The 23,812-nt window shown below is 59.4% G+C and overlaps 6 protein-coding genes across 6 annotated transcripts; 4 read left to right on the top strand and 2 right to left on the bottom strand.

The window, feature by feature from the left end:
• The first annotated feature begins 1,207 nt into the window (after positions 1 to 1,207).
• Positions 1,208 to 3,577, top strand: JDV02_001081 (uncharacterized protein). Its single transcript, XM_047981972.1, has 5 exons — positions 1,208 to 1,723; positions 1,776 to 2,932; positions 2,998 to 3,102; positions 3,168 to 3,493; positions 3,557 to 3,577. Exons 1-4 carry the CDS (start codon positions 1,557 to 1,559, stop codon positions 3,380 to 3,382), a joined length of 1,644 nt encoding a protein of 547 aa, XP_047837933.1. The 5' UTR covers positions 1,208 to 1,556; the 3' UTR covers positions 3,383 to 3,493; positions 3,557 to 3,577.
• A 294-nt stretch (positions 3,578 to 3,871) lies between these two features.
• Positions 3,872 to 6,568, top strand: JDV02_001080 (uncharacterized protein). The gene is made up of 3 exons (XM_047981971.1): positions 3,872 to 5,158; positions 5,223 to 5,619; positions 5,677 to 6,568. Exons 1-3 carry the CDS (start codon positions 4,320 to 4,322, stop codon positions 6,253 to 6,255), a joined length of 1,815 nt encoding a protein of 604 aa, XP_047837932.1. The 5' UTR covers positions 3,872 to 4,319; the 3' UTR covers positions 6,256 to 6,568.
• A 2,483-nt stretch (positions 6,569 to 9,051) lies between these two features.
• TCB2 (Tricalbin-2) lies at positions 9,052 to 14,743 on the top strand. The gene is made up of 4 exons (XM_047981970.1): positions 9,052 to 9,866; positions 9,925 to 10,234; positions 10,290 to 12,925; positions 12,986 to 14,743. The coding sequence occupies exons 1-4, from the start codon at positions 9,678 to 9,680 to the stop codon at positions 14,309 to 14,311; spliced, it is 4,461 nt and encodes a 1,486-aa protein (XP_047837931.1). The 5' UTR covers positions 9,052 to 9,677; the 3' UTR covers positions 14,312 to 14,743.
• Positions 14,744 to 15,065: 322 nt separating this feature from the next.
• PRE2 (Proteasome endopeptidase complex) lies at positions 15,066 to 16,372 on the top strand. Its single transcript, XM_047981969.1, has 2 exons — positions 15,066 to 15,440; positions 15,537 to 16,372. Exons 1-2 carry the CDS (start codon positions 15,309 to 15,311, stop codon positions 16,254 to 16,256), a joined length of 852 nt encoding a protein of 283 aa, XP_047837930.1. The 5' UTR covers positions 15,066 to 15,308; the 3' UTR covers positions 16,257 to 16,372.
• On the bottom strand, positions 16,329 to 18,460 carry QRI7 (N(6)-L-threonylcarbamoyladenine synthase). Its single transcript, XM_047981968.1, has one exon. It carries the CDS (start codon positions 18,350 to 18,352, stop codon positions 16,526 to 16,528), a length of 1,827 nt encoding a protein of 608 aa, XP_047837929.1. The 5' UTR covers positions 18,353 to 18,460; the 3' UTR covers positions 16,329 to 16,525.
• Positions 18,461 to 18,873: 413 nt separating this feature from the next.
• Positions 18,874 to 22,544, bottom strand: JDV02_001076 (uncharacterized protein; the record flags this gene model as incomplete). The annotated part of the gene is made up of 1 exon (XM_047981967.1): positions 18,874 to 22,544. Exon 1 carries the CDS (start codon positions 21,904 to 21,906, stop codon positions 18,874 to 18,876), a length of 3,033 nt encoding a protein of 1,010 aa, XP_047837928.1. The 5' UTR covers positions 21,907 to 22,544.
• Positions 22,545 to 23,812: the final 1,268 nt, after the last annotated feature.

Below are 23,812 nucleotides of genomic sequence, written 5' to 3'. Positions count from 1 at the left end.
CAGACGACCCACTCGATCCCATCCCGGCCGATTCACGATGTCAGGTCGCCAATACTCTCTATACAATTGTCCCTTTTACCGCGGGCACTTGAGGAGACGGTCTCGACACTCTCGTGCGAGGTCCTGCGCTGCGCCAAGTTAAGCTTGGAAGCCAAAGGCAAGCTTCTCTGCCGCGCTTGTCTCGGGCTGCCCGATGGGCGATTGAGAAGGCGTGCCACCCTTTCGTTTTGGGCCTTGGTCGACCGCAAGTAGTAGCTCTCGACCGCGGGAGAGGTCACTAAAGAGGATCAGCCCAGCACCTCTGCGCGGCGGATCCCTGCTGCGCGGCCAGGCCTGACTGAGGCGAGCCTGGAGACGCTGATGGTGGCAGACCCCATCCGCCTGCCAGGCTCGGGTCCAGGTGGCGCTGGAGAGCGAATGACATGGCGACCCTGTGCCTCATCCTCGCGTGTCTTGCCTGCTCAAAATTTAGCACGTCGGCATTTGGCCCATCAGTTCCAGTCGACAGGGTTCCAGGCCCAGATTGCTTTGCGCCTCCATACAATTGTCTTAGACTGGGCCTCCAGCCGCCTGCTTCACCCTGCCCTCCGTAACCCCAAGGCAAAGACAACGAGGCCAGACCCGGCCAGATTGGGCATGCTGTGCCGCTTCACTCGTGCCGCAGAACGGGTTTGGCCTCTGGACGCTGGTGGCGCCTACCGGTCGACGTTTTTCTGTAGGCTAGTCGACGCCAAAAACGTGGCCGCGCAGTCGATGGTGTGCTTGGCGTTGCTTTCATGAGAGACAGAGAGCGAATCTGACAGCCCATCTCATTCCTCCGCTCCGCACATGGTTCATGCGGCAGGGGTTTATTAGCTGGCCCCAGGCATGGCCCCCAACCGGCTGGGACAACTGGGGACTCGGGAGTATCAAGACGCCGCAAATGTGAAGATCCTTGTAGCTGGTGTCTGTCTGTGCGACCCAACAGGAATCAGCATGTGCCAGTGGTGGTTTTTTTTGCTTCGTAACCTACATCCTTCTATGTTTCGCCTCGCACAAGTTGACGACACTGAGATGCATCACCATTTTCTGCGTAGTTCTTCTCCAGAGCGTTGTTGCACCCATGAATCGATGACGGAGGATCTCGTCGTTCGTGCGATCCGCTACGGCAACTACCGCAACTGGCACATGCTGACCAACATCATTGGCACGACGCAGGACATGATACATTGCCTCTCAAGTGCTTTTACTCCTGGTGTACTAAGTTAGTAGAGGATCAGGTTTGAGTCCGAGTGCAACCTTGGGGCTGCCCTACGACATTTTGTCACTCTGTGGCTATCCAAAGCAGTATTCCTCCCGCCCAACCAACGGCAAGCCGCCTGGGTCTGAGACCCCAGTTCCGCAGACACCTTCCCTTCAGCTCCTCGGAGCTCTGCGGGCTGAGCCGTATATATTGCACCTCAGGTTTCGCAGTCGAAAACGAGCGGCCCGACATCCCCTCCTGCTGCACCAGTTCTTCTTTTTTCCTTCCATGGGCATGCCTGCGGTTTGTGACAGACCCCCAGCACATCACCACTATGGCCAAGGAAGATGTCGCAGCAAGTTTGGACCCCAGTGTCGAGAGCCCTGGCGATGAAGAGAGACGAAAACGAACGCTGGGCAATGTACGGTTGATGCACCATGACAGCAAGGCTGTCATACTTGTTCCTCGACCGACATCTGACCCTAATGATCCCCTGAACTGGTAAGTGATGTCTTTGGCCCTCGCTGGGGGAGCCTTGAGTCTAACAAGACAGGCCGATATGGCAAAAATACTACATCGCCATCGTCCTTTGCACGACCATGGCCATGTGCAACTTTCTAGCCGCTGGTCCAAGCATTGCCATTGTCCAGACAGCTGCAGACTTCTTCCCCGGATCCATGGCGGACAACACCCTCGTGTCATATGCGATACCCAGAGTTGCCTACTTCTTCACGACAACATCTCTGCTGCAGGGTACGGGAAACCTCGTCTGGGTGCCCATGGCCAATAAATGGGGGCGCAGGCCAGTCTACATACTCAGCTATCTTGTATACTTTGCCACCTCCGTCTGGCTCATATTCGACAAGTCGTATGGCGGATTTCTAGCTGGGCGCATACTCATGGGGTTTGGCGCCGGGGCGGCCGAGACCATTGCCCCCGTTTCAATTGCCGACATCTTCTTCCTGCACGAAAGGGGCAGCATCATGTCGGCGTATACTTGCTTTCTATCAATCGGCGTTGCAGCAGGAATAATCATCTCGGGGCTCATCACGATAAACCACCCCTGGCGCACCATATACGAGGTCGGCTCCGCCCTGGTCGGCTTGGTCCTGCTTCTGGCCATTATTACTCTGCCTGAGACGGCTTACCCTCGGGACAGTGGCAACGACTGCGATGTCCCGACCTCAACGGACAAGCTGGCAGGCACAAGCTCAGCCAAAGCCTGCTTCGAAACGTCGAGAACTCCGGGTCTTGAGCGTGACAGCTACTTCCGGTCTCTCCGGCTGTTCCGAAGAACGCTGACCGACGAAAACATCTTCAAGATGATGATCCGGCCGTTTGGCCTCATCATTCTTCCGTCGGTGCTCTGGGCTGCGCTCGTTCAGGCTGTCACGATCGGCTTCCTCGTGGCGGTGACATCCAACGTGGATCCCGCGTTTGAGCAGGCTTACCACTTCCAGCCATATCAAGTTGGGCTGTGTTTCTTGTCGGCAGTCATCGGCTCACTGCTCGGCGTTCCCGCCGGCGGTATCCTGGGGGATAGAGTGGCGGACTGCCTGACCAAACGCAACGGGGGTGTCCGCGAGCCAGAGATGCGCCTTCCTGCGATATGCTTGTCTTGCATCACGGCCCCTTTGGCATTGGTATTGTTCGGTGTCGGGGTTCAGCATCAACTACACTGGATCTGTCCCACCATCGGTCTTGGTCTTTGTGAGTTGGATTTCCCCCTTTCTACTGGGCCACGGCTGATTTTGCTAATCGTCTACCGTTGCCAGTGAACTTTTCCATCACACAGGCGACAAATATCTGCCTCGTCTACGTCATCGATGCCTATCGTCCTGTTGCTGGCGAGGTCACTCTCGCCGTCATGGGTTTCAAATGTACGAACCCGCTTGAGGGCGTCTATTCTTCCGTTCCGAGTAAAGGCTGACCTGTTCCACTGAAGCGCTGTTCGGATTCCTCCTGTCTTTCGAGACGAACCCCTGGATCGAAAGGAGCGGCTACCAGAACGCCTACGGCGCCATGGCGGGCATCTCTGCTGGCGTGCTCGTGTTGTGGGTGCCGCTGTACATTTGGGGCAAGAGGATCAGACACAGTACGTGGAAGTGGCCGGTTATGGTCCTCGTCCACTGGAGCGACGACCGAGAAGTCGGAGAGTAGCATGCCTCTCGTCGTGTAGATGTGCTGTTGGCGTAATACAGTCCGAAGCCAGGCTTGCATCCCTTAGCTCCGGATGTCGGTGACGGGGTCGCCCATGACGCGAACGAGCATGTGAGTCGTCATGACAAGGAGTGTGTTCCGTAGGCCCTTGAGGAACTAAATGAAACCCCGCAGGCTGCTGGAGGGCCTAAATGCCACCTTTGAGGAAACGGGCATCGTCCGTCCCGTCCCTTCCTGCCTTGGATACAAATACGTATCTAGGTATAGTAGATGTGTACTGTCGATTTTAGGTGCCTGAGAAGAATGGAGATCAGTGCGCTAGCAGGTGTGCTTGCCGCAATGATGACCCCGCCATGCCCGCCTGACCTGCCGGGATGGCAGGTGACAGGGCGCGAAATATTAGGTAAGCCTCGGTAGCTCTGGCGCGCTGGGGGGCCTGCCGTCACCGCCTGGATCGCCAAACGCCACCTCCAGGTCGATAAGCTGGCCCATCTCCTGATAAGCACGCTGGCTGTCATGCCTGACGCAAGGGGTCCATCGCAAGTCCCTGACGACTGACTACCTGTCTTCCCCAGGCCCCTGAACGACTGCGATTATTTTGCAGTCTCTGCTGGTGAACCAACTTCTGGCAACAGCAGATTTCGGGATGACTTGGTGCTGTAAGTATCGCTACGACGATCGTTGCTCTGGCTCGCTCATGGCGACAACACACGCCTTGGCGGATTAGCCCAGGCAGCGGCTGACCCGAGTTTTGCCAGAGGCGAGGCGCACCAAGGCGTTTAAAGCGACATAAAGTTCGAGGCGACGGGCACACGGACGATTTTTTCCTCGTCCCAACACACCGACATCGACTTTCGAACACAAGAGCAGCACCGCCACCTGCTTGTTTCGGGTCGGAGCAACGTACGACTGCACGAGTCACGTCCCATGTTTTGACATGGCGAGCTCGTCCGCCCATGTCGGGCCTGCCTCCCTCTTGGAGTTGGAGAGTTCTGATCAGGACGGTCACAATTCATCTGTGGATGCAGGTCCGATGGAGAGCAGCGATCAGTTGACGGCCTCGACGAGTTGCCCCTGGCAAACGACCGAGTTTCACGAGGGGGAATGCTCCCGCTACTTCGATTGCCCGGGCCATCATATCGCGAGAGAAACGTCAACGGACGACGATGTCAATGATGATGAGACGGCAGAGGGCGGCCCTTCCACGGTGCAAGAGCGTCGGGACACCCAACCTGCGATCAGCTACGGGAACGCTGTCGATGTTCCCACGGCACACGGGAACGAGCCAAGGTCAACAACCCATGACGACCAGGACCCTAGCAGGTTTTCAGGGTCGACTTCGGGTGTACCGGTTGCCCAGGAGTCAGGTCATGCGACTGGCAGCCAAGCAAACACGTACTCGCTGCCCATTCGATCCTCTTCTATGGTCAGTACGACAAACAACGCCCTGAACGCCCAGCAATATCGTACAACTCCGCCCTCGCCAAATCATGTCCAGCGCTCAACCAGCGGCTATAGGGAAGTTTGGCAGACCGAGGGTAGAGCGGGTTCCTATGGCTTCGAGGAAGACCCCGACACGCGGAGACGAGGGAGCGGGTCGCGGGCCTCGCGTGACCAGTCGCCGGATGCACCCATTCCTCGCCGGCATCGAACGCGCAACGACGGACAAGAGTCACCAGAGTTTGTGCTCCCTAGGTGGCAGCCTGATGCAGAGGTCACGTATTGTCCCATTTGCCATGCTCAATTTAGCTTCTTCGTGCGCAAGCATCACTGCCGGTTCGTCCACACAATATCTCGAGTAATCCCAGTCGTGACACAGCTCTGTTGACAAGGATTGCAGAAAATGCGGACGGGTGGTGTGCAACTCGTGCTCGCCGCATCGCATCATCATCCCTCATCAGTATATCGTTCGCCCACCGGGGTCGGACATGGCCATGCCCCCCAGCCTGCTTCTTGATGGCCTCGGCGCTGGGTACTTTGACGTAAACGGTCCCGCGGGCGGAGAACGGGTCAGGTTGTGCAATCCTTGCGTACCAGACCCAAACACGGCGCCGCCACAGAGCCCGACATCGTCGGCTGGCGCGTCGCCGCGCTCTTCACACCAGCGTTCTCGGAGCACCATGGGCGGTACGTATGCTGGCCCGCCCGCGAGCCACAGATACGGAACGGTCCTTGCCACTGGCCGCCCTGGCGATGTTCACCAGTATTACTCGCCACGCACGAGGAGCATTACAATGGTAAGAGCGCAACGATGGATGTGTAGTCGTTGGCGGCTTTTTCTAATCGCCTGACAGGTCCGTGGGCCTCATGGAGGCAGCTCTGGTTCATCCGGCCATCATCGCACGACTGTCATCTACCCAACTCCGCTTGACCGCCTGCTCGCCGTTGGCCCATCCAGTACACCGTCTGGCTCGCGACGCCATCGCCATAGCTCGTTTGGTGAAGGCCCGTCTTCATCCCGTCAACGGGCGCTGCCTCCGCCTCCTCAGATCGCGGAGGAAGACGAGTGTCCCATCTGTCACCGCGAGCTGCCATCCCGGGAGCTGCCTGACTTCGACGAGCTGCGAGAATCTCACATCACCATGTGCATCCAAGCGCACAGCACCTACGGCAGCCCGATGCCCCGAGATGGGGACGACGGAGAGGCCCCCCTAGCGGCGCCACGGCGGACCGGCATGTACTCGTACGCGGCGACGGAGAAGGACTGCATCGACGACGCCGAGTGCACAATTTGCTTGGAAGAATTTACGGTGGGCGTGGCAATGGCGCGCCTCGAGTGTCTCTGCCGTTTCCACCGGGCATGCATATCGGCGTGGTTTGTGAACCACCCGGGGCGGTGTCCCGTCCACCAGCATGACGGCTTCGGATTTTAGCGTCTTGGGCCCGCGGCCCTTTGTCCTTCATTACATGTCTGGAGTTGGTCGGCCTTTTGTGTTCTTTGCTTCTATTTGCATTCAGAGCAAGCCGTGTCGTATTGTGCATTTCCACGTCTCCTCTCATGGCTTCCATGGCATTCATGAGGTCTTGTTATTATGTAGGCTGCAAGGCTGCAAGTCGGGCGTTTTGAGGGCAGTGTTGTCGGCCGTGGAGGGGGCAAGTCATGTTTGATACCACCGAGTCAGTCATTCACTTTGCATTAGGCAAGGCGAAGGCAAAGAAAGCAAAGGAGGCTTAGGGAAAGCCATGACCAAATCCGACAGTCTTTGTAGACGTGACGTGTCGAGCTGTGCGGCCTTGTGCGCTACGGGCATCCTGCGACGTTGGGCCGGCGATCGATGATGATCTCGACGGCCACGCACCAGTTGACCGTCCCGCATCTCGTGGCAAGCCGCACACGACGAAGGCCGGCATGGTGGCGTCGGACAACGGAAGGGGGGCGGGGGGGGCTTGATTCCGGCAATCGTTTGCGCGGGCGGGGACCACCAGATGGAGGGCGCGGCGGGGAAGAGGGGGGGGGGAGCTCCTTGCACGAGAAAACGCGAACCGTGCCGAGGCGGTTGGAGGCGCCGAGAGGAAAGCTGGACATGAGGATCTGCAGCAAGTCGCTGTCCTTTTGTGACGAAAGAATGCCTGTGCCGGAGCGGCTCCCAAGGCAAGGCAAGCGACCAAATGGTTTTTCGGACACAACGGTGGCCAATTTGAATTTGCTCGACCACAGGTGATTTCCACGAGCGCATTTGCAGTACGAGGAGGGAGCACCCAGGTTACTTCAGGTTACTGACTGCTTCGGGCCCTCTACTATCGTCCTTTTCCGTGCAGTATACGCGCTTGCTCGTTATCACAACAGCTCACTGAGCTGAGCTCGTCGCATCCGGGAGGGAACAAGGCTGGCTTATCATCGAGTCCTGGGACGGTTGACTCAGTTTAAGCGAAAATGTGTGGATTGTATCACTAATAACTTGGCATCTTGGTACAATGCCAGCGACGGCACATATCTGGTCGCCCCGCGATCTCTGCGCTTCGGGTCTCTGATTGATTGGGGGTGTCTGGCCGCCGGGGCTCGACAACGACGAGGCTGCCCGGGATCAGATGCCTGTCGCACCGCATCAGTACCAGGACCACACCCGATGAATGTCGCACAAAGCCCGCTCCCAACGAGGGGCAAGCGATGCCCATGATGCCATCAACGGTCCATCCGAGGTGTCAAACGGAGCGTCGCCTTTCCAGAGCTCCAGCTGGGCTGGCATGGTCGGTTGGCGTCCACGCGAGTTGGGAAGGCCCAAAGCGACGCTTGCAGGGGGGGCCCCCAGGGGGCTGGTTGGCCGGTTGGTTGGCAACTTCATGCCAAAGCCGGAAAAGTCGAGCCCTCATCATGGAACTCGCCCGCCGGGACCCTCCCTGCCTGCAGGCGATCTCGCCAGCCGACCTGAACGGAGCGGGGGGGGACCCAATCCACCGCTGGCGCTGCCGCGACCCGACAGGGGGGGGGCTGTGTTGGCAGACCTGGTAGGTGAGATGCAGTGACGAAAAAAAACTTGAAAGTTTCCGCGCGGATATCGTCAGGCCGAGCAAACGGGCTCGCGACTCAACAGGCTGCTGCTGCTGCTGCTGCTGCTGCTGCTGGGCAAGGGAAATAAATGCCTTGCCCAAGTTACCTTGCCCCTGCCTTGCTTGCTGACAGGCCGACCGACCGGCCACCTGAAGTGGACATCTGTCCATCCACCGACCGACCACGGCGGTGGGCGTGGGGGGGGGGGCCTCCCGCTCACTCACCACAGCGTCGCGCGCGCTGGGCGGCCCTCGCGGCGGCGGCTGGGAGGCCCGCCTGGGTCCCCGCCTGGGGCCACACGAGCGGCAGGCCCAGCCAATTAGGCGAAGCCCCGCCGGGCCCAGCATTACGTCGTCGTTCAGCAGGGCAGGGCATTCAGCTGTACCGTAGCTCTCGGAGCTGCTAGGTACCTTATTAGTAGTAGGTGGAGGTTGTACGAAGCACCACCGATGATGGTGGTGGCGGTGATGGGCGATTGAAAGGCCCTTCGGAAGCGATGTGCGCTGATTTGCACCCACGGCGGCTTCCCGAGAGCGTGGCGCAAGCACACACGTTGCTGGAGGGGTTCTTCCATGGGGCCTGGAGGAACAAACGAGAGAGCGAAGAAGGGGGTCATGATACCTCTCATCAGTGCCTCTCCTTGGTACGATGGAAGGACGCGGGGAAAGCTACGGGCAGCAGCTTCGCCAAGCTCGCTTGTAATAAAAGGTATACCATACCAGTGATGTACTAATTCTGCTGGACTGTGCTCCAACGTAGGTGTGTGCCTGCGCAGAGACGGGAAACCCGAGCCGGCACCTCCAGCAGCTGCGCTGTCCCCGTCTCAGCTGCAAGCAGCGCTTCTTGCGTCTGTCCTAATCCTCCACCACTGCTGCGCTGCACGGCATGGCACACACGCCTTGGTCACTTCAAGGTTGCTCTGCAGAGGTGCCTGTGGCTGGAACCACCACCACCTCCACCTCCACCACCACAATCTCGGACCATCCCCCCCCCCTCTCGATCTCCACAGCACAGCAGGAGCAGCAGCATCCTTCCACTGTCGCTTCTGCATCAATCTGCTGGAGGCTGCCTTCCTCGTCAAACGCCGGCACCACCCTCCCCCCATATTCTATGGCTGTCCCCCTTCCCAGCGCAAAGCGCATGCTCACTCCCCCCCCCATCGTTCTCAATCTGCCGCAGCCCATACTTCCCTTCTCTCTGCTCCGAACAGCTCGAGCCTGCGCCGGCCACCGCGAGCGCCTCGTCTCCATCCTCGGCGTGGCCACCATCCCACCTCACTCCACAGTCCACAATTCACACGCTACTCCTGCCTGCGGCCGTCGAGCTAGGCTCCTAACTTAGTAGCTATTAGTGGCCAGGCCCAGCCACAGCTGTCTTGGATCGCTGCCTAGGTCCGTTTCGTACGCCCCGAGCTTGGCCTGCCCGCCGCTTTCATTACGCTTTGCATCCTTTGGACGCGCAGTATCCGTTATATTTGCTCGTGGCTGCTGCTGCACCGCTCGGGTGCGACCTTGCTGGCCTCGGAATCGTGCATCACCCATCAAACGCAACCGCAACGGCTGCAACCGCAACGATCGCCGCCGGCGCGGCCATCTCGAACCTCGAAAGCCGCTCGAGCGCCGCCGACCGACTGCGCGTCATCGCCGCTACTACCCGACTCCCTGCCCGCTGCTACCAAGTAGCTACAACCGAGCTCCCAACGACTGCGTGCGCTTGCGCGCGCAATTGCCAACCACCCCGACTGACTCTGCAGCTGGCTACAACCTCACTCCAAGCTCGTCCTGGCACATTGCTCTCGCAGGCGCCATGTCTGCCAAGGAGGCGCGCGAGATCAAGGTTGACGGCGCCATTGAGGCTGCCCAGAACCCTGAATCCCAAGTCTCGTCCGCAGACGCTCAAAAGGAAATTGTCGAGCAGTCTTCCAATGCAGGCATCCCCGCCTTCACCTTCGACCCGGATGCTTCCCCCGAGGAGAAGCGAGCTCAAGCTCGAGACGTGAGTGTATCCTCTGCGCCGCGAGACCCGCCACAGCGCTTGCTGATGCGCCCCCCAGGCCATTCCAAAAGAGCTGCAGCAGAGCAGGCGCCCCAAAGGCGCCGCCATCATCACCGACCAGGACGATGGCAACGGTCCGGACGAAGATCTCCCCGAACCCAGCAAGGCCGGCGTCCTTGACGTAGCAACAGACGCGCAAGGAAGAAAGTTGACCGGTGGCGAAGACCCCGACGCCCAAGAAGTCCCGTTCTCGCGGACGGGCTGGGCCCCAAAGCTCGGGTGGCCAAGTGACAGTGCGAAAGAGGGTGAGAGCTTGCTCGATCATGCCACGTGGGTGGAGGGGAAGCTTCCAGATAAGTTCTTTGGAGGTGAGTCGTTGGACCAAGCAAGGCAGTAAGCGCTCGAGATCTAACTGTCTGCTAGACTGGTACCACAACACGGGTCTTGTCATTTTCGCCTGCATTTCGTCGTGGCTTGTTGCCGTCTTGGGCGGCGGGCTGGGCTGGGTCACCATCATCATGGCCATCTGTGCGACCTACTACAGGACATCTCTGCGACGTGTGCGACGCAACTTTCGCGACGACATTTCGCGCGAATTGGCCCTCAAGAAGCTCGAAAACGACAACGAGTCCCTTGAATGGATCAACTCATTCATGGTCAAGTTCTGGCCCATCTACCAGCCTGTCCTGGCCCAGACCATCATCAACTCGGTCGACCAGGTCCTCAGCTCCGCGACGCCCGCCTTCCTCGACAGCCTCAAGCTGAAGACGTTTACCCTCGGCTCCAAGCCGCCACGAATGGAGCATGTCAAGACATACCCACGCACCGAAGACGACATTGTCATGATGGATTGGAAGTTTAGCTTCACGCCCAACGACACGGCCGACATGACCGCGCGCCAGCTCAAGAGCAAGATCAACCCCAAGGTTGTTCTCGAGATTCGCATTGGAAAAGCTATGATCAGCAAAGGCCTCGATGTCATTGTCGAGGACATGGCGTTTTCTGGCATCATGCGCCTCAAGATCAAGCTCCAGATTCCGTTTCCTCACGTGGACAGGGTCGAAATGTGCTTCCTCGAGCGGCCTGAGATTGATTACGTCTGTAAGCCCCTCGGCGGAGAGAGCTTCGGCTTCGACATCAACTTCATCCCTGGCCTCGAAAAGTTCATTCTTGAACAGATCCACGGAAATCTGTCGCCAATGATGTATGCGCCCAACGTCTTTCCCATCGAGGTCGCCAAGATGCTCGCGGGAACCCCGGTCGACCAGGCCGTTGGCGTCCTCGCCCTGACTCTTCATGGAGCCCAGGGGCTCAAGAACACGGACAACTTTGCTGGCACCGTCGACCCTTACGCAAGCATCAGCTTCAGCCGCCGCCAGGAACTCGCCCGGACAAAGACCGTCGAGGATAACCCGAACCCCAGGTGGAACGAGACGCATTATCTCATCGTCACATCTTTCAACGACACGCTGGATATCCAGGTGTTCGACAAGAACGACTTCAGAAAATCCAAAGAGCTGGGCGTCGCGACTTTCCGCCTGGAAGACTTGGAGGAGCTCAACGTGCACGAGAATGAGCGCATCGAGGTCATCGGAGACGGCAAGGCGCGCGGCGTCGTCTCTTGTGACCTACGATTCTTTCCTGTTCTTGAATCCGTCAAAAATGAGGAAGGCAAGTTGGAGCCGCCACCAGAATCAAACCAGGGCATTCTGCGCTTTACCGTAGAGCAGGCTAAAGATCTGGACGGCACCAAGAGTCTGGTTGGATTGCTCAACCCATACGCGGCCTTGTTCCTCAATGGCAAGACTGTCCATGAGACCAAGCGACTCAAGCGCACGAATAACCCCATCTGGGACAATGGATCCAAGGAAATTTTAATCACTGATCGCAAGAAGGCCAAGCTGGGGGTTACGATCAAGGACGATCGAGACCTCACGGGGGATCAGACACTCGGCAAATACCAAATCAAGCTCGACGAGATTCTCGACTGCATGGCACAGGGAAAAGAGTGGTACCAGCTATCTGGAGCGCACACGGGCCGTGTCAAGATGATGGCGCAGTGGAGGCCCGTTGCCATCACTGGCGTCGCGGGCACCGGCGGTTACGTGACTCCCATCGGCGTCATGCGGTTCCACTTCAAGAAGGCGACTGATCTGCGAAACTTCGAGTCCTTCGGCAAGTCGGATCCCTACGTACGCGTGCTTCTCTCTGGCATCGATAAGGCCCGCACTGTCACCTTCCGCAACGACCTCAACCCCGAATGGGACGAAGTCCTCTACGTGCCGATCCACTCCCCCCGTGACAGGCTCGCCCTGGAAGTCATGGATGCCGAGAAGATGGGCAAGGATCGCAGTCTTGGCTTGATTGAGACCTTTGCGGGCGACTACGTCAGCCAGGATGAGAACGGCGAGTATCTTGTCAACGACAAGAAGCATGTCCGCGAAGAGGGACTCCGATTGCACGGAAAGGGCATCGCCAAGGGAACGCTGACCTACACTGTTGCTTTCTATCCGTGCTTGAACATTGCAGACCCAGAGGAGGAAGAGGAGGAGGAAAAGGAAGTCGAAAAGAAGGCCTTGGAGGACAAGGCGAATGAGGGAAAGCCGAGCACTGATCAGCAGCGGGCCTCGCTCGATCGGTCTCCCACCGCAGGGAAGTTCCGGGTCAGCCTCGACAAGAACGGCAATGGGGAAGCACGTACGTCAACATCGACCTCTGGCCGGCCTTCCGTTGAAAACCAAGGACCTCCGAAGATCCGCCTCAGCCCCGAGGAGCTTCTCAAGCATGAGAGCGGCCTGCTCATTTTCCGGCTGCTCGAGGCCGAAATGCCCGAGGGCCACAGCCGCCTCGAGGTATTTGTGGATGACATGGCCTATGCCTCGTACGTTTCGTCGACTACGGCCAACAGAGCCCACAAGTTCGATGAGATTGGCGATTGTGTTGTTCGCGAGTTGGACGTGTCTCGTTTGACACTCAAGGCGAGGAAGAAGGGTGACGACGACGACCATGTCCTTGCCCAGCTGGCTGGAAACACCCTTGAGACACTCAAGCAATGCTTGGTAGGCGTGACTTCGAATCCGGCAAATGACGGAGTAGCAGAACTAACCAGTGCTGAACAGAACAATCCCACGAAGCTCAAGCTGAAAACCGACGACGGCAGAGACGGCTGGGTCAAGGTCAGCCTCAAGTATATCCCCATCAAGATGCAGTTGGATCCAAGCGAAAGCATCAACAACATGGGAAAACTCCGTGTCGATGTCCTGGATGCCCAGGACCTGCCGGCAGCAGACAGAAACGGAAAGAGCGACCCGTACTGCAAGTTTGAGCTCAACGGCCACGAGGTGTACAAAACAAAGGTGCAGAAGAAGACGCTCACCCCGGCGTGGAACGAGTTCTTCGAGGTCAACGTCCCATCACGGACGGCGGCCAATTTTGTCGTCACCGTTTATGACTACGACTTCGCGGATAAGCCCGATCTTTTGGGTGTTGCCACGATCAATCTAGAGTCTCTCGACCCGTTCAAGGCGTCCGAGTCTCGCTTCATCCTAGACGGCAAGTCGGGCACATTGCGACTTCGGATGGTGTTCCGGCCAGACTACGTTACGCGTACCATGCAGGGCACGTCGACCTTCTCGGGCACCTTCGCCGCGCCCGGCAGAATCGTTACGGGCGTTGCCGGAGCTCCCATCAAGGGCGGCGCGGCCGTTGCGGGAGTCGTTGGCCACGGCGTCGGCAGGGGTGCGTCTTTCTTGAAACGTGGAGTCTTTGGGAAGAAGAAGGACGCGGACGACGCCAATGGGGCGTTGCCTGATGTGGTCGAGTCGCCTCCCACTACAAGCAATGGCCACGACTTGGGCCCCGTCGGCGGTGCGCGCCAGTCCATGGGATTGCCCGAGGGTTCTCCCATCCCCACCATTGAACATCCACGAAACGACTCTCCTGGTCACAGTCGTACAAAGAGCATTGCGGCTTCGTCGATTCACAGCACGGCGCCAGCAGGCGCGACACTGGGTACGGCTTCATTTACCATTGTCGGGGCCACGAACTACCCTCCATCGACCAATTTATACATTGTGGTCACGCAGCTGTCACCAAAAGAGAAGGTCATTGGCAAGACGAAGCACCACAAGTCTGGAACCGGTCAATGGACCTTTGAGGACACCTTTACGGCCAAGTGCACTCCGGACACGCAGTTCAAGATAGAGGCCAAGGGCGACCACTTTGTCGGCAAAGATGATGACTTGGGCGAATTCCCCCTGTTCGTCGACGAGACGGGGACTGCAACACCAAAGGAGCTCAGCGTGGGGCCCGGTACCGTCACCGTCAAGAGCACATTCCAACCGGCAGAGCCGAGCGCACCAGACACACCCAAGTCGCACATGCGCAGAAGCTTCCTCAGCAAGAGGGAGGGGCGTGCCAGCCGTGAGACGACGCCGAATCCTTAGATTGGAGCTGCAGTCTTTTGGGTTAAACTCTAAGCCCGGCGAAGTGGAGTGACGGCAACGAAAACGCACGGGCGAAGGGAAAGAGTATACCTTGGGGAAGGGGAACATTGATATTTGTCATGACCGCCATGAACCGCATGGCCGTCTCGGTTTGCGCTCTCTGAACCATGTCTCGTTGTCTCATCACATTGTTACAGGCGATCCTTTGATTCGTTTTTCTTGCTGTCAGTCTCAATTTCTCTTCTGCCTCTGGTCTGTGGTGGGCGTGCGCAAGGAGAAGCGAGAAGCCAGTCTGACAGGCAGGCACCTGGGTGAGTGAAGGCTCCTGAAACGGGAGGGAGGTGGGGAACCGCCAGTTTTGTTAGTTTCCGATATCCTAGTCGAGTAATTGCTATGAAATCACGGAAGCTAGAATTGATGTCGCCAGACGGGTAATGGGGCGTGTACTCGCGAAGGCGAGCTTGCAGCGGGGCCTTGAAGTTGTGAACTGCTGTCGCCTTTTTCTATCTAGAGTGATGTTGGAGTGGCAGCCCACAGAGTACGAAGTACGTACCTGCCAGCTTCTGGTTAGGCAACAAGGCACTGACGGTGAAGTGGGGCTCTGTACTCGCCGCTACTGGCCAACGAGGCTCGCGGACGGACGTAGTGCCGCATTACCTCAGCCAGCTTGCAGGCCTCGCTGGAGCTCTGCTAGCACTGCTGAAGCTGGTGACGCGCGATCCGGGAGCTGCCTGACCTCGTCAACCGCTTCGCCATATCCAACGACCTCCGTCATCCTGTCCACACCACATCACCACCATCGTCACCGCCACCATTGCCATCTACCCCAGCGATTCGCGCGCGGCTGCACACGAGGACGCTCCGAATCGCCATTGCCTCTGCCCATCGGACCGGCATCCCCCTCCGCGTGCGTTGGTGAACAACGAGGTCCCCCCTTGTGCCACCCCGACAAAGCCCTTCACGACAACGAGAGACTCGTCTCTTGCACCAGACGACGATGGACACCCTCATTTCGAGATACAGCCGGCCGGCTTACGAGCAAAATGAGTCGTTTGAGGACGAGGCACAGGACTTGATGAATCCTGCGTCGAGCCTCGCCGGCAAGTTTGCCATGCCGCCCATTGCCCAGGTACATCCGCGACTCCCTCCCCCGACTTGAGAGTGTTCTCTTTCGCATCGCGGGGAAGGCAATCAATGATGCTGTGCTAATCTTTGATATCGATAGCCGTCTTCCTGGCTGCGCGCGGCGACGGACGACCGGTCGAACCCCGACTGCCCGATCAAGATTGCTCACGGCACGACGACGCTCGCCTTCCGCTTCAAGGGCGGAATCATCGTCGCTACCGACTCGCGAGCCACGGCCGGCAACTGGATCGCCTCGCAGACGGTCAAGAAGGTCATTGAGATCAACAGCGTGCTCCTCGGCACCATGGCCGGCGGTGCCGCCGACTGCCAGTACTGGCTCGCCTGGCTGGGCATGCAGTGCCGGCTGCACGAGCTCCGTCACAAGCGTCGCATCAGCGTCGCCGCGGCGAGCAAGATTCTGGCCAACCTGGTCTACTCGTACAAGGGAATGGGCCTGAGCATGGGGACCATGTGCGCCGGCGTGACCAAGGAGGAGGGCCCCGCGCTCTACTACGTCGACAGCGACGGCACCCGCCTCCAGGGCAACCTCTTCTGCGTGGGCAGCGGTCAGACGTTTGCGTACGGCGTGCTCGACGCCGAGTACAACTACGACCTGAGCGTCGAGGACGCGCTGGAGCTGGGCAGGCGGAGCATCTTGGCGGCCACGCACCGCGACGCCTACTCTGGCGGCTTCATCAACCTGTACCATGTCAAGGAGGAGGGCTGGGTCAAGCATGGCTTCAACGACACGAACCCCATCTTCTGGCAGACGAAGCTGGAGAAGGGCGAGTTCACCAACGTGACGAGCGAGCTGGACTAGATTATGGGTCACTTGTAGACAGAAGCTGGAGGAGCAGACTCGCGAGCGAAGCCGCGTTGGCGGCTGTGTACTGGTCAATGTATCTTGTACAACAAATACACAAGGCACTTCTTTTTCCATATAGACCGTGACCCGTTGTCTGCCAAAGACCGCTAAAGTACAGATGTTTTGTTACAGGTCGTATCATGACGTACACGATGTATTTACAAGATGTGGTTGCTTGCTGCTCTGCATCCGTCCGGCTCGAGCATTCGGGGTGTTCAGGGTGGTCAAGCCGCAGCGCCGTCCCTGAGCCACCCGTCGACGCCCAGGATCCCCAGCCCGACGCTGGGGTCCATGGGCCACTTGCCGATGGGGCACGCCGACAGGTCGCTCCGCCAGCCGGCCTCGTACATCTCCATGGCGGTCCAGGCCACCATGGCGGCGTTGTCGGTGCACAGCGCGACGGGGGGCGCGACGAGGCGCACGCCGGGGAAGCCGCGGGCGGCGAGCGTTGTGCGCAGGACGTGGGCGAGGAAGCGGTTGGAGGCGACGCCGCCGGCGACGACGAGGGTTGTGGTTGGCGATGCTGCCGGTGTTGCTGATGATAGTGGTGCTGCTTTTGTTCCACGGGCGTTCAGCAGCGGCAGCAGCTCCGGGCGGTCCTCGAGCGCGAGGACGAGGCGCGAGGCGAGGTGCTGAAAGGCGGCGCGGAGGGTGTGCCTGGCGAGGGCGCGGCGCTCGGCCAGGTCCATGTGCGGGCCGCGCTCGGCGGCGAGGCGGTGGACGTGCGCGTGGATGCTGCTGAAGGAGTAGGCGAGGCGGCGCGAGTTGCGGAAGGGCAGCGGCACGGTCCAGGGGTACCCGGAGGGGACGTCGGCGATTTCGTCGGCGCGCGACGTCGCGGGGCGGAAGAAGGCCTCGTGTTGGGCGGCCACGCCGTCGTCGTGGGTAGCGCCTGGTGTTGCTGCTGCTGCTTCTGATGCTGCTGCTGCTTCTGATGCTGCTGATGCTGCTGAGGCGGCGAACGGGCGAGGAGGAGAAGTAGGACCAGGAGGAGGAGGAGGAGGCGGACAAGGGGGAAACGCAAACGCGTCGAGCACGCGGCCGTACATGACGTCCGGGCTGGCCTCGAGCACGTCCTCGGGCAGGATGACGCGTGCCGTCTGGTCGAGCAGGTTGCCGATGGCAATGTCCCCCGTGGTGGCGACGATGCGGTGGTCCGTGAGCGAGGCCGAGTGCACGAGCTGCGTGTGCCCGCCGGAGACGAGGAGCGACAGGAACGGAAAGTCTGGCGACGCGGCGGCGGCGGACCCGATTGTGTTGTTGCCATGGCCTCGAGTAGCCGTGTCCTTGTCCATGCCCATGTCCATATCCATGCCCAGCGCGTCGACGAGGCGCGGCGTCAGGGCGTGCGCCTGCATGTGGTGGACGGCGAGCAGCGGCACGTCCCACGCGACGGCGAGGCCCTTGGCCACGTTGAGCCCGACGGCGAGGTTGGCCATGATGCCGGGCCCGCGCGTGACCGACACAAAGTCCGGCAGGGCCTTTTGCCTGCCGCCCACGTTCAACGTGCGCGAGCTCCGCGACGTCGCCGAGCTCCCCTCCGAGGTCGTCGTCGCCGCTGCCGCCGCCGCCGTCGTCGTGCTACTACTATAATCATCATCAGCAGCAGCGTCCGGCAGGGTAGCCAGCGCCCGCCTCACGAGCGGCCCCAGCGACGCGTTGTGCCCCTGCACCGCGACGGCGGGGTTCACGCCGCGAAATGCCCGGTTGTCCGAAGAAATGCGCTCGTTGAAGAGCAGCGAGGCGCGGCCCGTGGCGCGGCACCGCGACAGCACCGCCACGGCCGTGTCGTCGCACGACGTCTCGATGGCGAGCGTGAGGAGCGTCCGGGACGGGTTGTTGGCGGCGGCGGCGTCTGCTGCTGCTTCTGCTGCTTCTGTCGTCGTCGCTGCCGCTCCCGCACGGAGGGGGTACGGCGGCGGCGGCGTGGCGATCCCGCTGCTTCTGCTGCTATAACCTGCTGCTCTTGCTGCTCTTGCTGCTGCTGTTGCCCAGCGCGCGCCGGGGCGGACGGGCCTGAGGAGCGGGATGCGGCATGGCGGGCGCGGCATCGAGGCGCAGTGCGGGCGGCGCAGGGACAGGCAGCGAGGAGGAAGGGCTGCGGTGACGAGATGGGCGCGCGCATCCCGAGTCGGGTGAGGTGAGGCGCGGTGTTGAAGGTTGGATGGAGGTTGTCAAGGCGAAGTGGCAAAGCTGCAATGCGAGCTGCGTGGAAAATTAAGTGGGTCCAGGGGACCGGACGACAACGCCTCCGGCCCACAAACACCGGCGGACGGAGACGGGTCGGCCCCGGTCCGCATCCGTCGTCGTCCGTGTCCGTAATGCAAGCCAAGACACCGACCCAGAGGGTCACCGACGAGCGCACGGCAAGGTCAGATTCAATACCAACATACTATCATGGCTCAATGACAATGGTTACACATGTCAGCTTGAGAAGACAGGATAAGCCTATTCCAACGCCCGAGGCAATGCATAGCCAAGAATATACTAGAAACCCGGTCCGTCATATTGATCCGTAGGGCGACAATGGCCAGCGTTCCAGGAGCGCACCCCCCCTCACCCTCACCCTTACCTACTGGCTCCTTTTGCTTCCCTGTGTCTGAATCCAGTTCACCCATTCGCACTTGCACCCGCCGCTCCCCCCATCGAACCCCCCAACACTCGCATCTCCAGTGCCGCGTGGGTTGATCCACGTTCCGCCAACGCCCATGTTGTTGGCCAGGAGAGCGGGCTTACTCGTGTCGAGCTTCAGTCGCTTGTCCATCGGCCAGTACCACACCAGCTTCTTCTTTGGATCCCCCCCGTGAGTGTCGAGCGTCACCGTCACTGGGTATGGCATCGTCCCGGGCCGAACAAGCTGCCCAGTGGCCCCGATGCCTCGTCCTGTGTTGGCGTTCAGGAGTGAAGACGTGTTGGAGCTCAGTGTTCGGGTCCAAATCTGCACCAGCACCCGTGTTTCCGCCCACGTCACCAAGAAGTCGGCTTCGTTCTTGCGGCATCCGCCGTTCTCGTCGAGTGGAACGTTCCCCTCATCCGTTTTGTTCAATATTGTCGCGGACCGGACAAAGATGGTCCTCTTGAAATGTGTGTAGAATCCGTAATGCTCTGTGGGCAGGCCTCGGTCAAAGAGCCGCACCGGCTGCTTCGTAGGGTTCGGAAGCATGGCGGCAGGAGCAGGCGTCCCGTCCGAGTCCAAGTCTGGAGCAGGCAATAGCGCGACCAGGCTCTGATTGCCAATCTGGTCGCCGGGGCCCCTTTTCGTTAGTGATGGGAAGCTGGCCGTATCGTTGATCGACTTGAGCAGGCTAATATAGAATGGGGTTGGCTCCCCCGCCTTGTTCTCAGCCCGGACATCATCCGTGGTGTTGCCCAAGAAGAACATTTCCTTGAAGCTCGGTGCGGCGGGCTGGGAAATAAAACCACTTGCGTCCTCCCTTGCTTGAAGAATTGCCCTGGCCGCGGCTGCAACAGCCGACAGCCCCCTCCGAGGTTTCCCACCGCCCGAGCTCTTCCAGCCGTTGCTTGTGCTGTTGTCCCATTGAATCTGCATGATCACGGTCGGCTGATCTGCCTTGTATGGGGCAACAGACTCTTGCTGGTCTTTGGGAAGCGAACAGCTCCAGAGAGTCGAAGGCTCGGTGCAGACACTTTTGGAGGCGCTGTTGTCCGGGCCGACTACTGTCAGGACACCCGTAGGCATGGGCGGGAAGTCGGTGAGATTAACCCATATCGACTGTTCCGTGCTCGTGCCGTGATGTCGGGTGAGTACGGCAGCCAGAACGATGATGAGAATGATAAGAGCAAGGACTCCAGCCCATATTGCCGCACAAACTCGCCGGCGCTTGCGGCCTTCCCGTCCAGTGCGACCGAAGCAACCGGCCGCCGGGATGCAACCCCGTCCTCTCCAGAAGCCCCCCAGCCGCCGCGCGACAACCTCTTCCTTCTCGTGGCGGCGCCGTCGTCTTTCGACCTTGTAAAATTGACCCCTGGCTGAGTGCGCGTGCTCCTGTGGAAGGTACGTGCCAGGTGGCCGAGGCGGGAGCGGCTCTCCGATCCTGGGAGGTGTTTGGCTCCGAGCAGCAGGGGTCAGAGGAACATTGACCAGTTGTGTTGCGCCTTGAGACGTCATCGTCGCTGCGAGTCCGGGAGACGATGGGCCCGGAGATGGAGGAAACTGAGCCTGAAGCGGGTGCCCAGGCGGAAAGAGGGCTCGATAGCGCACTGCAGTCTTTTCGTGCTTCTTTGGCGGCGAATACGGTGGTGGCTGGTCCCTGTTGCTCCCGTCCGTCATCGCAGTATAATGCTTCTCCTGGACAACGATCGTGCTCGACGACGGTGGTGGGCTCCTCGACGACGAAGCCTCTACCATCTCTGGAGCCGAATGCAACTCAGATTGCGGTGTCTGGGCTTTCCGCGGAGTCGGGGCGCGAACTATGGGTGCTTGCGACATGAGCCGCGGCACCTGCAGCGACTGGTCCTTGGGGCGCTTCTCGTCGATGTGAACAAGCCTCTCGGGCGGTGGCTCCTCATATCTTGGTGATGAAGCCTTCATCTTTCGGCTGGAGAAAGAAAACTTCTTGTCCACAAAGGGGGTGACTACATGGTCCCACCAGCCCTGCGATCTGGATCCGGCACTGTCAGGGGAGACGCCTGGGATCCTTCCCTGGACTTTGTTTTGGGGAGACGAGCCATCCTCTTCAAAGAGGGTGCAAGGTGTTCCACTCTCTTCCTCCTCTGGGCTGCGAGTAAGCTCCAGGCTGAGTATCCTGGGCTGAGACGCCTTGTAACTGTCGGGCACGGCCGGCACGGGTGGTGCCCGTTGGCTGATGGCCAATCCGGCAAGTACAGATTGCGAATAGACACTCGAAGCCGCTCGGTTCGACCGAAACGAGTTGGTGGTATCTGGAGTATCCGGGGACCACACCGATCTCTGCAAGCTCGCATTGGGGTCCTCCGCAGCTGAGCTCTCAGCTTTGGGTGCCACTTTGCTCGTGGCATTACCCAAAACAGAGGTTTCGGGCGATGGGTGGTTAGCCGTCTGGGGGCTGATATCCCGCGAGCCCATCTGTTCAGACGGCAGAGATATTCCTATGACGATGGGCCGATCATCAGGAGAAAGCTCTTGCTCAGTGCGCCCTGATCTTTGTGGCGTGGCAGACACTGGGGTTGGTGTCTTATCCCTCTTGAACCAGTTCCAGTTCCCGACAGACGCAGAGTTCGGCTCCCCCTCCAAAGCTCGGAGCGCCGCGGCGTCCACGAATTTCGGCTGCGCTTCGCCAGCGGCACAAGCCTGATGAGCAATGTGGTGGTTTCGCCTAAAGGCGCTCATGTCGGTGATGAGTCGGATGCCGGCCTTTTCGTTTTGTGCCTTTTGTCGATGTCGAGACTTGAGCCGCCTCACCTTGGCCGTTGACAGTCTTGAGTTTCTGGCTGTCGACGGCTTGACCGATGTGCGGGATCGCGGTGCCGCTTGCTGCAAGAGTGGAGGGCTCGAAACCTGCTCCCCGGCGTCGATGGGAGTGACGACATCGTCATCTTCCCACTCCTCCCAATCGTCCGGTTCATTTCCGCGGTTTGAAGCGGGCGAGTTCCTTCTGTATCCCATTCTGATTTTGTTCTCGGAAGAGGCGTCGACGTTGTCGCCGTGTGCTCGCTCGTGCGCGGATCCGCGAATCTTTGTTTGCCGCTTTGCCGCAACGCGCCGGGTGAGGAAGACAAAGTCGTACTTCGTACACGCTATTTTTCACTGAGATTTTGCCCCGTTGATCGTTGATATGCGACACATGACTGCCCGCGTCTCTGAACCGGGCCGCGGATGGTGGAAAGAAACGGAAAGGGCAGAGGCAAGAGGTAGATGTTGTCGAGCTCAAGGGCTACGTCGAAGGCGGATGCGGCACGTTCGCAAATAGTGAATGACGAACGAAGGCAAGGGACAATGAGTCACTTGGTGTGATGAAGAGTAAAACAGACACACTATTGTTTATTGTCGTGTAAATGAAGAGGCGAGCCCAGCGGGAGCACAACAATTGCCCGCCGACAATGGGCCCAAGGCATTGATGGGACGGCTTAGCTGCCTGCCCAGCTGCGCTGCCTGGCGGCCTCGAGCAGCGGCCGCGCGCAGGCCCAACAACGCAAAGAGCTGCATCATTTCCAATCTTCACAGGTTTCAAGGCAACGCTGTGCAATGAGAGGCTGCCCCGGTGCGGCGCTTCGAGGGGCTTGGACGACGATGGATGGTTGACGATGCTGGGCGTTGCTGCATCGGAGTGTGAGGTCGGCGCTTGCGGGGGGGCAGAACGTAAACCCTCATTGGCCCCCGTTCTTCATCTAAGCGCCGGTTGAGACTTGTGGCAGGGGCTGCCCGATTTTCGCGGCATGGTCTGTCGCGCCTGCCCTCCCTGCACGCGCGACCCTGATTGGAGCGATGGGAGAGGGATGTGGAAGTTGCGCTTCTCAACAAGGGAAGGATGCAAGGGCCGTATCACGGTCTTTGACTACGTACTTCGTACCTAGGTACGTATTTGACGAGAACCAGCTGGGCATTTAGTCAGTCGTCGGCACCAATGGGAATTGTTCGTACCACTTTGGTACTACCTTACCTTGGTAGGTCAGAAAGGCTGTCATGAGAGCCACAACCACCGGATCCATGCCCTCCACGAGTTTCGCATGCATGAGTCCAGCGTGCAAACGTGCAATGTTGAGCGGCTGTCGGCACCCGCAAGTATCACTTACGTGCAGTACTTTGAACGTACGAATGGTTGTACGTACCCTCCGCTCCGCCTACTACGGGGCGGTGCCGATTGCCCACACCCGGACAGGTAGGAGGAACGCGAATCACTGCAGCTCTCAGCGAAGGAAATAGGAGGTGTTTACGGACCCGTCTGCAGATCCGGATTCGACACCCGAGCGGCTCCATAATACATTGTACGACACTTTCTCAACTTCGTGCGTATAGTGCTGTTCTTCGTATTTGGAGCGCCCGTAGTTGAATGAACGTATTTGATCTCAACGCGCCTCAATCGTCTGCCGATCTCCCGAGGCTGCTGGTGCTTGAGCCTTCCTAGCAAACCTTAAACGAGACAATACTACCCTCGCACAACGCGCCCATGCGTCGCAACGTCGCCGCTGACATGGGGGGCTTTGTCTTGCGACCTGCGCGATAGACACTTCTCAAGCCGCACGAAGTATGTAGGCGCCGTTCAAGTGACAGATGCCCAGCAAACGTCAACAAGCAAGCGCCATCAGCACTCCCCAGACACATGACTGGCGGGATGGTCATGAATCATGATTTTCACCACGGCGCCACGCCAACTTCGTTCGTCAAGCCAGGGTGGTGCCTTGAAGCCAATCCGGGTGAGCGGCGTGGCCGCATCTCGTGGAGCAGGCCACGTGATTTGGCTGGACGAAGACGAAGCCTGTTTGCTGGATGTAATAAGGAAGCCAGGCTGGCGATTTATTTTTGATTGCACGAGGCTCGATTCAAGCGACCCCGCATGTCGTGATCAGGTTGT

Source organism: Purpureocillium takamizusanense, chromosome 1, assembly GCF_022605165.1.
Source record: "Purpureocillium takamizusanense chromosome 1, complete sequence".
Classification (NCBI taxonomy): Eukaryota; Fungi; Ascomycota; class Sordariomycetes; order Hypocreales; family Ophiocordycipitaceae; genus Purpureocillium; species Purpureocillium takamizusanense.
Note: the sequence above shows the minus strand (reverse complement) of the source record. Positions and strands in the feature narration are given on the sequence as shown.

Bases quoted from the DNA above. Each gene is read 5' to 3' on its own strand.
- TCB2 (XM_047981970.1), top strand. From the start codon at position 9,678: ATGTCTGCCAAGGAGGCGCGCGAGATCAAGGTTGACGGCGCCATTGAG. The intron at 9,867-9,924 runs GTGAGTGTATCC...TGCGCCCCCCAG, and splicing joins AGCGAGCTCAAGCTCGAGAC to GCCATTCCAAAAGAGCTGCA. The intron at 10,235-10,289 runs GTGAGTCGTTGG...ACTGTCTGCTAG, and splicing joins TCCAGATAAGTTCTTTGGAG to ACTGGTACCACAACACGGGT.
- JDV02_001081 (XM_047981972.1), top strand. From the start codon at position 1,557: ATGGCCAAGGAAGATGTCGCAGCAAGTTTGGACCCCAGTGTCGAGAGC. The intron at 2,933-2,997 runs GTGAGTTGGATT...TACCGTTGCCAG, and splicing joins CACCATCGGTCTTGGTCTTT to TGAACTTTTCCATCACACAG. The intron at 3,103-3,167 runs GTACGAACCCGC...GTTCCACTGAAG, and splicing joins CGCCGTCATGGGTTTCAAAT to CGCTGTTCGGATTCCTCCTG.
- PRE2 (XM_047981969.1), top strand. From the start codon at position 15,309: ATGGACACCCTCATTTCGAGATACAGCCGGCCGGCTTACGAGCAAAAT. The intron at 15,441-15,536 runs GTACATCCGCGA...TGATATCGATAG, and splicing joins CCATGCCGCCCATTGCCCAG to CCGTCTTCCTGGCTGCGCGC.
- JDV02_001080 (XM_047981971.1), top strand. From the start codon at position 4,320: ATGGCGAGCTCGTCCGCCCATGTCGGGCCTGCCTCCCTCTTGGAGTTG. The intron at 5,159-5,222 runs GTTCGTCCACAC...CAAGGATTGCAG, and splicing joins GTGCGCAAGCATCACTGCCG to AAAATGCGGACGGGTGGTGT. The intron at 5,620-5,676 runs GTAAGAGCGCAA...ATCGCCTGACAG, and splicing joins GCACGAGGAGCATTACAATG to GTCCGTGGGCCTCATGGAGG.
- QRI7 (XM_047981968.1), bottom strand. From the start codon at position 18,352: ATGCCGCGCCCGCCATGCCGCATCCCGCTCCTCAGGCCCGTCCGCCCC.